Source organism: Mesocricetus auratus, unplaced genomic scaffold (genome assembly GCF_017639785.1).
Source record: "Mesocricetus auratus isolate SY011 unplaced genomic scaffold, BCM_Maur_2.0 Super-Scaffold_100014, whole genome shotgun sequence".
In the NCBI taxonomy this organism is placed as follows: Eukaryota; Metazoa; Chordata; class Mammalia; order Rodentia; family Cricetidae; genus Mesocricetus; species Mesocricetus auratus.
In genome coordinates this window covers 11579798-11590516 of record NW_024429197.1, presented here as the reverse complement: position 1 = coordinate 11590516, position 10719 = coordinate 11579798, and the positions used below count along the sequence as shown (strand labels likewise).

At 51.5% G+C, this 10719-nt stretch overlaps 1 protein-coding gene across 6 annotated transcripts in view; it reads right to left on the bottom strand.

Moving 5' to 3' along the window:
• Nucleotides 1-3413: 3413 nt before the first annotated feature.
• Nucleotides 3414-10719, bottom strand: part of Ptpru (protein tyrosine phosphatase receptor type U) — a 75396-nt gene continuing 68090 nt past the window's right edge. For all 6 annotated transcript variants that reach the window (XM_013120221.3, XM_013120223.3, XM_013120220.3 and 3 more), the window contains 6 exons: nucleotides 9112-9285; nucleotides 7605-7745; nucleotides 6514-6639; nucleotides 6229-6386; nucleotides 4720-4855; nucleotides 3414-4528 (listed from right to left, as the gene is read on the bottom strand). In XM_013120221.3, coding sequence (XP_012975675.1) covers nucleotides 4466-4528; nucleotides 4720-4855; nucleotides 6229-6386; nucleotides 6514-6639; nucleotides 7605-7745; nucleotides 9112-9285 — 798 coding nt within the window. In that variant the 3' untranslated portion in view covers nucleotides 3414-4465. The remainder of the gene's footprint in view (nucleotides 4529-4719; nucleotides 4856-6228; nucleotides 6387-6513; nucleotides 6640-7604; nucleotides 7746-9111; nucleotides 9286-10719) is intronic.

Below are 10719 nucleotides of genomic sequence, written 5' to 3'. Positions count from 1 at the left end.
TTGAGACAGGGTTTCTCTGTGTAGCCCTGGCTGTCCTGGAACCCTCTCTTTGTAAACCAGGCTGTCCTCAAACTCAGAGATCCACCTGCCTCTGCCTCCCAAGTTCCGGGATCAAAGGCATGTGCCACCACCCCTAGGCAATGTTTAAAGAATTTTAAAGGACAGAGGCATTGGGAGACTATCCCCCCTCATTCAGTCAATTCAGACTTCTACAATGAGGGAGACATGACCACCAGAACATGCAACCTATAGTGGCTAAGAAATTGGCCAGGCCATATGGGCTAGCATGGACTATACTAATGGCCCTTTGGGTTGGATTGAGATTATGTTTGGTCTGTGTAAATGACTTCTAAGTGTGGACAGGTTAGCCTGGGGGGGGGGTACATCTGGAGCTGTCCCACATGAGTCACAGAGGAGATGGGAACTGAGTCTTTGTCTTTGTATTAGGAAACAAAAAGGAAGGAAGGAGAACCCAACTCTGGAAGGGAAGGCCTTTCCTATTGCAAATCATCCTGGTATTGGTCTAGTGCCTCTACTGACTGAGTATTGCTCCCTCTGACAAAATTGTCAAGGGACTAGCTCCAATATCAAAGTGGGCAAAGAAGGGTACATTCAGAGCTCAGGGGTGATAAATTAGTAAATGGCACAGGGAGAGAAGCAGATGGGGTTGGGGAGGTGTGGAAAGGGTGGGGGGGGAGTAGAAGGGGTAGGGGAGAGGTAGGGAGGGGTGAGGTGTGAAGATTGGGGGAGCAAACAGTTATCAAGGAAGAGGCAGAGAAAGGAGTTTCTAAGCATTTTGAAAGAGAGGCTTGCCTGGGCAGGGGCCCTAAGGAATCAGCACCGTCTCCATCTCACTTAAAAAAGAAAATGCAGTCACATACCAAACACAGCTCAAGAAAGCCACATTGTTCCACTTTCAAATGAACAGAAAATAAAATTCCTGGACAGATTCCTTCTTCCCACCCCTGGGGATAAGTGGGAAGTGAGTTGAGACACATTTTATTTTCTTGAAAAGACTCTCCCAGCTCCTTGGCTCCTGCTGAGTCAGGCTGCCCCCACCATCTGCAGATTTGAAGCCTTCAATCATTCATTCAGCAACATTTTCCTCAGGTCTACAGGGAACCAAACACTGAGCCCAGGGTGATCTTTGGTTGTGAGCCTGGGTTAAACCTGCTCCCAGCATCTGTGGTTTTCACTGAGTATCAAGAAGGCTCACTTCTGCCTGAGAGAAATGTCCAGCAACTGATATGGTTTAAGTCCAAATCCCCAGGAATTTCTGGAACAATTACAAGAGCCATGGCTTTGAAGTCATATGACATGGGTTCTAATCCTGCTTAATTCTTTTTTATATGACCTGAAGCATTCATACACACACACACACACGCACGCACGCACGCACGCACACACACACACACACACACACACACACACGATTCTTTTTCAAAACAAAAAGGCAGTGTCTCATTCACCAGGGTCTTGGCTCCAGACCTCAATTTCCACTGTGTTAAACCCCATTGTAAATTGAAACTCTCCTAAGTCAAAAGTGCCTTTAACTCACCTAACCTGCCTAGCATCCTAGTGGTGCAATATCCAGAGAGTAGGGGTCCTTTCATCACATGACCACCACCCAGCACCACTAGAGAGTGCACACTAATATATTAAAGACTGGTGAGATAGCTCATCAGATAAGGATGCTTGCTTCCAAGCCTGACCCCAGGGTTACGTCCTGCAGATTCTCTTCTGACCTCCAAGTTCATTCTAAGGCATGTGTGCACACCTGCGCACACACACACACACACACACACACACCAAAAAAACATTAAGTTGAGCTATTGTAACATGGGAGCTGCCTATATTGTGATATGAAATGTCCTTTATCAAAGAACAATGTGTCAGTAGAGAGTGACGTGTACTTAGCCTTTTTAAATATTTTGCCTCATAGCCAGTCCTGAAAAAGGGCATCATTGTATTCATGGGGCATGCTTAGGGAATTGTACATGGCCACTTCTTGGTTGACTGTAGGGCCAAGAGGACCACGCTTGGCTTGTTGACTTTGGAGCTGTCCCTTCTCCCAATACCTAGCTGGGCGCCAACTCCTCTGAAAGGCTTGTAAACTCAGGTGAGCAGACCCACACTTCCTCACTTCCTTCTCTCCAAATGCTAGGAACCCTGGAACATCAGCTTCAAGACAAGCCCTTTGCTAGACAATAAATACAGCAAGGTAAACGCCAAAGCATCCCCTGTCCTCAGGAAGTTTAACAGTGTAGGGCAAAGAAAAAAGCAATGTATGCACCTACAACATGTATCAGTAAGCTTTAAGTGAGTAACAAACAATCCCCATACTTCCTGGAAGAAGAAAAACATGTTTATAACCTGTCCAGGTTCTAGAGGTTTGTCAGGCAGCCTCTTCTTACTAATCATATTAATCCAACAAATCAGCTGGGCTAAAAGGTTGCCAATGGCTTCATTCACAGACCTGGCTTCTAGGACTGACATGGGATACACTGTGTCCCCTCCAGATGCTCTCAGTCATCCAGTAGGCTACTCAGGTTTCCTCACAGGGCAGAGTTCCAGGACAATGCAAAAATGAACGCCTTAGGTCTGGGACCTGAACTCCACACTCTGCCATTTCCACTACATTCTATTGGTCCAAGCAAATCATATTCCATGGCTTGACCAGTCTCTCTAACACACATCTGAGTCAATCAGGTAAGGCTTATAGGCCAGTTCAGAATGAGGAGGTGGGGGGTCAGTCTATAGGCCAGCCAGGTCAACCCTAACAGCCCAATTACTTTTTAAATCCATGTGTATGCATGCCTGTCTGTGCACCTGAGTGCTTAATGATTGACATGGGAGGGCCCAGCCCACTGTGGGCAATACCATCCCTAGGCAGGCGGGCCTGAGCTATGTAAGACCGTCGAACACGGGTCTGGAAGCAAGTTGATAAACAGTGTTCCTCCTTGGTTTCTGCTTCAAGCTCCTTCCCTGAGTCCCTGCCTTGGCTTCTCTCGATGCCAAACTGCAACCTCTAAGAGGAAATAAACACTTTTCTCTCCACATTGCTCTTGGTGACCATGATGTTTATCGTCCCACAGAAGCCAAACTAGAGCACTCATTATGGTGGACTGTTCCCTTGACCTGTAACCCAGAGTAACCCTTTCCTCCCGAAGCTGCCTTCATCAGGTACTGTGTTTGGCAGGTACTTACTGGGGTGCGCACCAAATAAGAGTGGGTAGGGGGACAACAGGACCAGCGTCCCCCGGAACCACCGCCATGAAGGGACTCTGAGTGATTGATGCCCTGGTCCATATCTCTGCTGCCTGGTGGACAGAAAAACCAAAACAAGCCTAGAATCTAGGCCTCTGACCCACACCTCACCCTCAGGCTGGTCAATCACACACACAGCCACCGGGTGGCATTCAGAGAGCACGTTTATTTACAAAGCGCTTTACAAACATTACCTTACACCTCCCCACAGCCCCCTGTGAGGTAGGTCAGTAGTCATATCTACAGTTTACAGATGGGGAAATTGAGGCACGAAATGGGGGTGTGGCCTACCCCATTATAAAGAGAACTTCCCACCCTCCCATCAAAAAAACAAAAATGAAGTAACAACAAAAAAGTCCTGGTCCTCCATCCCATAGCACCCTTCTTCCTCTGACTAGGAGCTGTCACCAGCCCTGCTCTACCCTGCCTCAACCCAGTGGCAGCCTCACCAAGAGCCACGGGACCTCAACTCTGGGGGGGCTGGGATTCGGCCTCATGGATTGTCACAGGCCCACACTGAGCACGACTGAGCCGGAGCCCTGAAGGCTGGGGAAGAAGGAGCTGAGGTGATGTTCTGCACATACCGGGCCAGGCAGGGATGGAGCCCAGGAGAGAGGCGCGGGCCCTGTTGCAGGAAACTCAGAAGCAGAAGTAGGAAAGCACGGGGAGCAGGGCACCCCGGGTCTGCAGTGGGATGGAGAACAGAGCCACAGGAAGGCTAGCGTGTCCCACTGGCAAGACGGTGAAGTCCCAGCTTCAGGACTCTCAGGGGCTACGCCAGGTGGGACTCAGCCCCTGCCAAGCCCAGTGAGCCTCCACCATGTGCAGTAGGAGCCACGCTGGGTGCAAACCTTGGACTCTCTCGCAGCCCTCATTCATTTCTTGCCAAGGACTGGAATGGAGTGGAGGGGCCTGACCTGGGTTCCCAGTACTGGCTGTTCTGGCCAGTGTCACTGTCCCAGGCTTCTCTGCGCAGGTCTGCAGGGCCCTCTGGAGGTGGGGCTGGCTGCAGCCTTGCACAGCTCCTCCTTGGCCTGCAGTCTGCCGGTTGGGTCCACCAAGACAGTGCAGCGTCCACTCCAGTGTTCTCCCTGTGGAATTATGGCTGAGCAAAGTTGGGGGCACGGGCCCTCCTCTCCAGTCTGGGATGATGGGCCACGCCCTGGGTGCTCAGTGGGTGCCCCAGGCCAGGCGCCTGCTATCTCAATTCCAGAGCCTCCAGGTACTCCAGGGCCACGTCGTAGCAGAAGTGGTATTGATCCTGGGGGAAAGAGAACACCTTGAGCTCACACCACCCTCTGGAGAAAGGGAAACGAGGATGGTATTCTAACAACCCACGACTAGAATGGAGGCCCAAAGTTAGGGACCCGACAGGAGTGCGTAGGTGCTGGGGAACCTGGCAGGGCTTGGATGGGGAGTGGAAGTGGCTGTGCTTGGGACATGGCTCCTCACCATGGTCTCCACCATATTGGGCTTGTAGTTCCGAAGTGTTTTGGCAGCAAAGAAAACATCCACTAGGCTGTGACAGCGGATCATCTCCAAGACCGTTGCACAGGCGCAGAAGGTACCACTGCGGCCACCACCATTCCTAAAAGAAACACAGAAAAGGTTTGAGCCAGGACCTGGGAACCCAAGGGTAAGAGGTGGAGCTAGGCAATTAAAAGGCAAGGGGTAGGTCAGAGAGGCCAGAGATGAGGCTAACACTAAGGAGCCATGGAGGGTGGACTAGGGAGCTGAGGGATGAGAAGAACGCAGAAGCCAGCCCTAGGACCAGAAGGCTGAAAGATATCCAAAGCCATGCATCATATCAGAAGATATCCTCAAAAAGGATTGGCCTTTAGATACCCAGAGAAAAGATCCAGTCACACTTCAAAACAAAATGACAGAGAAGGGAAGCCCCAGAGGCAAACAAGCCCCAAAGCAAGATGGGAAGACCAGCCAGGACCGACACTGGAGACACAGAGCCAAACACAAGCTCTGAGCCCAGCTGTGGTCACCAGGGCTCCTCTCCTCCTCTTGCTCCTGTTCCTGTGACCCAGCGCGAGCCTCTTGTGAAATGGGAGATTAACCACCCCTTGGCCTCCTGCTGCAGGAGTGTCTCACTGGAACTAAAGGCAAGCCCTCAGAGGACAGGGCCCAAGCTGGCACTGGGAGGCTCCCAGAGTACAAGAAGCATGAAAAAGAGGTGACTGTACCCAGACATGAATGAAAACATGCATTTCTGAATGGAGGCGCATATAAGTGAATGAATGAGTGAGATATATACTGGCGAAAGAAAGTGCTACAGGTGTACATGAATAAACAAAGACGAGAATCCCACTAGCATAAAGACTACATAGAGCCAACAAGATGGCTCAGTGGGTAAGTGTGCTTGTCACCAAGACTGATGACCCGAGCTCAGTCCCCAGGACCTGCGTGATGGAAGAAAAGAACAGACTCATGCAAGTTGTCCTCTGACCTCCATGCACACACTGTCACACATAAACACACGTCTGAGCACATGTGCATGCACACTTAACACGTGAACACAGGTGGGCACTCATGCATGTACACACACACACACACACTTTAAATAAATAAGTGTAATTTTTAAAAGACTTTAGAGCATGCTACATGGAGCCAGCAGGATGCCTCAGTGAGTAAAGGCATTTGCCATGCAAGCCTGGTGTCCTGGGTTTGAGTCCCAGAGTCCAAGTAAAGGTAGAAACTGAGAACCAACTCCATAAAGTTGTCCCCTGACCTCCAGACCCGCATGTCATACACATACGCACATACAAATGAAAATCAGATTTAAGTATGCTATAAATCTCACAGGGTAAGGAATTCTGATGAGACTCTCATTAAACTCAGCTAGTTGGAGAGTCCAGGCTGTAGCCCCTGGACGCTGGACTCCCGTGTGCTAGCCCTGAGGGCCTGTCAGTCTCCAGCCCTTCACCCACCCTCCTACCAGAGGGCACTCACAGACAATGCACCACGGTGCGCCCATCCCCACTCTCTGCCTGCCACTTGTCCACCTCAGCCAGCAGGTGCAGGAAGGCCTTCCTGGAGTCAGGCGTGTCCCGGTAAGCAGACCAGCGCAGGAACTGGAAGTGCCGAACCAGCAGGTGGCCCTCCTGCAGCTAGGGGCACAGCAGCCAGGCAGAGAAATATGAGCATGAATGAGCCCTTGATGACCTCCAGAGAGTCACTATAGGCAACCCTGGCCATCACCCAGACTCTCACCCTTGGGTTCCTCAGGATACTCACCCGAGAAGTGTTTTGCACCCGGAACACTCGGGCCACCAAATCCTCGTTTGCTGTGCCAGACACAAACTCCACCTCCATGAGGCCATACTGCTGCCGGCCTGGCTCTGGCCAGTACTGCAGGCAGGGCTGGGACATAGAGAGAAAGCTGTGTAGACCAGAGCCAATCTCCACACAATGCTAGCTCTGGGGATTCCACCATGGCTCCGTACCTGGCTCCAGACTCCCCTGTGGCACACCTGTCTCTCCACCATTCACCCATCAGAACACAGGGACAACTGCCCAGAGCACTAGCACATTCAGAGTGGTCACAGCAAACTTCACAAAGAGTGTCATGATCCCCAGAGCTATGTGGATGGAAACCTCCACTCTAGCATGCTAACTATATCCCATACACATGTGTTCATGGACTCCTGCATCACGTTGCCTTCCTCTGAGAAGAGACAGGGATAACCCCATCACCCCAAACCAACAATGCCTCCTACTTGTCATCTCCGAGCCCAGCTCTGATATAGGATGACCCTAATGGTAGGACATAGCTTCATTCCCCACACGTCCCCTGTAGACCACACTAGAGACAGGAGCGGCACAGAGGAGGCCCTCTGTGACACACATGCATGCACACAGGCATAAAGAGGTAACACAGCCTATCCTGAGTCAAAGAGAAAGCAGGAGGCTAGAATTTGTTTTACCTCAAAGGCCCTGGGGTGGGCAGTTTAGAGGTACTACTGCAAACTCAGAAACTCTGAATGGAGCACTCCACAGTAGGGGAGCACAGCACTGCCACATCCCACTATATGATCTTGGGGGAAGCACCTCCTCTCTGTGGGTCTTAATTCTTTTCCTCCCCTGAAGCCTCTATCCAGAGGCCACTGTCAATTATAAATGAGACCAAGTTTACACAACAGTCCTTGGCTTACAGTAGGTGCTCACTAAAAATGAGAGAATTGGTTCCATCTGAAATGCTAGTTTATAGATTGGAAGGGAGTATGATTTTTCTGACTCCACAGAACAACCTGGCAGCAGAGCTGGGCTCCTGCTCTTGACTTTGGGGACAGTGGCTGTACATGCGCTGAAGCCCCGGACAGCCTCACCCAGGCAGAGTTGGACTGGTTAAGCTGGTTGAGCATGACGATGGAGGTGCACCCATAGTCGTAGACCAGCCGCCAGAAGTCAGGTGTGGTACTCTGCAGCGGATGCAGGGTCACGATGAAGGCTGCGCTCCGTGTGTAGCTCTGCAGGGGAAACAGCACTCAGTGGGGCCCTCTGACGACTCTGACCAGAACCTCCACGAAGCCAGTACTTAGACATAGGTGACCACAGGCTTCCCTGCAGATTGGACCACCCCAGATAGACTCTGGAGGATGCCTTGCCTCAGACAAACCCACTGGCATCTGAGAATCAGTCCTCTTGAATGCCAGGCCTACGACGCATGACTGAAATCAGGTATCTGAGGCCTGAGGGACCAAGGCTGTTCTTCAGCTTCTTCCCCCAGCTGCCCACTTCCCCCCATGACCTCCCCTAGCCAGACACCCCAGAGCTGCCTCTCCAGCCCCCAGGATATATATAGTACACCTTCTATCAGGGATAGAGGGGAGGTCACCAAAGCCTCCATTCTAAACTATGCATCTCCCTAGGACCCTTCACCAAGCCTGGTGTGTCTGGCGGACCCCTTGCCTCAGGCACACACATGGCATGGGCTGAGTTCTGGCAGACATGGCATGGGCTGAGTAATGGTGACTGGGAGCCTCTCCCTTGTGTCCCCCTCTCTCCTCCCTACATGGAGGTCTTCCAGTTGTGCTGCGCCTGACCTGGCTCCCTTCACTTATGTGCCCTGATCATTCACTGTCTTTGTCTCTGTCCTCTTAGCAACATGTGTTCTCACTGCCCACTCCTCGTCCCCCATGATGGCCTGCTCCTGATGTGTCTAGGAGGGCAAGTCAGCCTGGCAGAGGGCCCAAGCCACACACAGCCTATATGACTACATATGCAAAGCCACATTCTCCCCTCTTTTCTGCAACATCTGTTCTCTGCCTGTCCATTATAGACTCTTCCTTCTCAGTCCCCCAAGCCACAGTACCCATGTCCTACTCTGTTTGCAATGCCTAGTAAAGAGGGTGAAGTCCCTTGGGCCAGGGATAGGCGGTGGATCTACTAAATGGTTCCTGTGCCCTCAGATCACAATTAAATAAGGACCAGGGATCAAATCACTACTCCAGACCAGGTCCTGGAGCTGGGTACAGTCCCATTGACTCAGAACAGACTCCTCTAGCTCTAAATATCAGGTATCAAGTCCTGACCTCAAATCCTCAGGGATGCCCAGCCAAAGTCACCCTACCCCAGGCTCTGCAGGGGATGATCCTGGAGACAACTCTGCCTGAATTCCACCACCCAGATCCTCACTAAAGCTGACTATAATGCCAGAAGGGGGCATTGAATGCCCACAGTAGAAGACTAATGGGATAAGAAGGTCTCCCATGGGCCTGGATCACTGAATGGGTATGGGGGGTGTCCCTCTATCAAAGCCTTTGTCTCTGCTCCAATGGCTCGAGTCCTCCCTGGAGGGGGAGTTCCAGAGCCACTGCAGCCTTGAGCTCTCACGTCGGTCAAGGCTGCGTTGATGTAGTTGTTAGGGTCCCCGTCGGTGGAGATAAGGAAGGGCAGGCAGCGGTCCGGCGGCAGCACATCCATGCTGCGGTTCTTGTCTCGGTTCCGGGGCAGCAGGGCAATGCTGCACTCCTCCACGTCCAGCGGCGGTGTGACCGAGTTCAGCGTCTGCAGAGAGGGAGGTGAGGAGAGAGCATAGCCAGGGCTTTCAGGGCCCCCTCCCACCTCCACAAAGAACCTTAGGTTAGATAAGTAGCTCTGTGTTATGAATGGAGAAACTGAGGCCCAGAGAGAAAGACGTTAGGGAGCCAAGCTGCCTATCACCAGGCCACGGAGGACCTAGACTGAGCTTTGGGATGAGCATCTGTCACCCTGGGCCAGTGTGGCCTTGGTAAGTGACTTACTTTTCTCACTTGTAAAATGGGAAAATGATACACCTTTTTCATAGGGCATCCGGAGATCATGAGATCTCCAAAATGAGGTCATGCCAGGCACTGAGCAGAGCCCGGTGTGTGGCAGGTCCAGAGAGGACCAGAGCTTTCAAAGATGCAAGCCTGAGCCCTACCTCTTCCCTAGAGCCAACCCCAGACAGGAGGCAGAAGCCTTGGTCACAGCTCTGTCTAGACAGAATGTAATCCTAAACCCTTGACACAGGTCCTAGCCCGCGCTGTGAGATCTCTACAACACCCCGCCTTCAGGCTTCATGTACTACAGCCTCAGTTTCTCTTTTATTCTTGAGGATCCCTCCCAGGACCCTAAGTCTGTCATGATCCCCAAAGCTAATACCTCTCTCCAGGAATCACCAGCCACATTTCCTAGGTCACCCTACACTGGCTTCAGAACCACAAATGCCATATGGCTAAGGGAACATGGGAACCCTGAGTGGAGGGAACCCCCAGGTCTCTGGCACCCAGACATCAGCAGATTCCTCTGGAGAGCAGCCTGGCCCCATCCAAAGCATCCCACCAGAGCCTGGGTCTATCATGGGTATAGCATGAGGATCTTAACTTAATCCCAGAACCCACATATTTACAAAATAACAATAAAATAAAAAGCTAAACATGGTGGCACAAACTTGTCATGCTAGCAATAGGGAAAGGAGACAGGCAAAACCCCAGGCCCCTAGGACTCACTGGCCACCAGCCTGGGTTACTTGGCAAATTACAGACCCTTGGAAAGACCTTCTCTCAAAATAATAATAGTAGTAGTAGTAGTAGTAGTAGTAGTAGTAGTAGTAGTAGTAGTAAGGCAGACAGTACCTGAGGAAAAGCACCAAAGGTTCTCCTCAGCTACCCCCGCCCCCGACCCACACAGTTCTGAGTTGGTGGTGCACACCTATAATTACAGCACCAGGGAGGCAAAGGCAAAAGTATCAGGAACCCAAGGTCATCCCTGTCTATACAAGTTCAGGACCAGGCTGGGCTGCATAAGACACTGTCTCAAAAGCAAAACAAACAAAACAGCAGAACCAAGGATGGGCAGAAACCAAGTGGAGCAGTGTCACTGAAGTCCCTGGATCAACTCTAACTGATGGTACCCTGTCACACTTCACAGCTGCTGGAGCCCCTGAGGTAGCTTTCTTAGGACACCAGAAGCAACCTG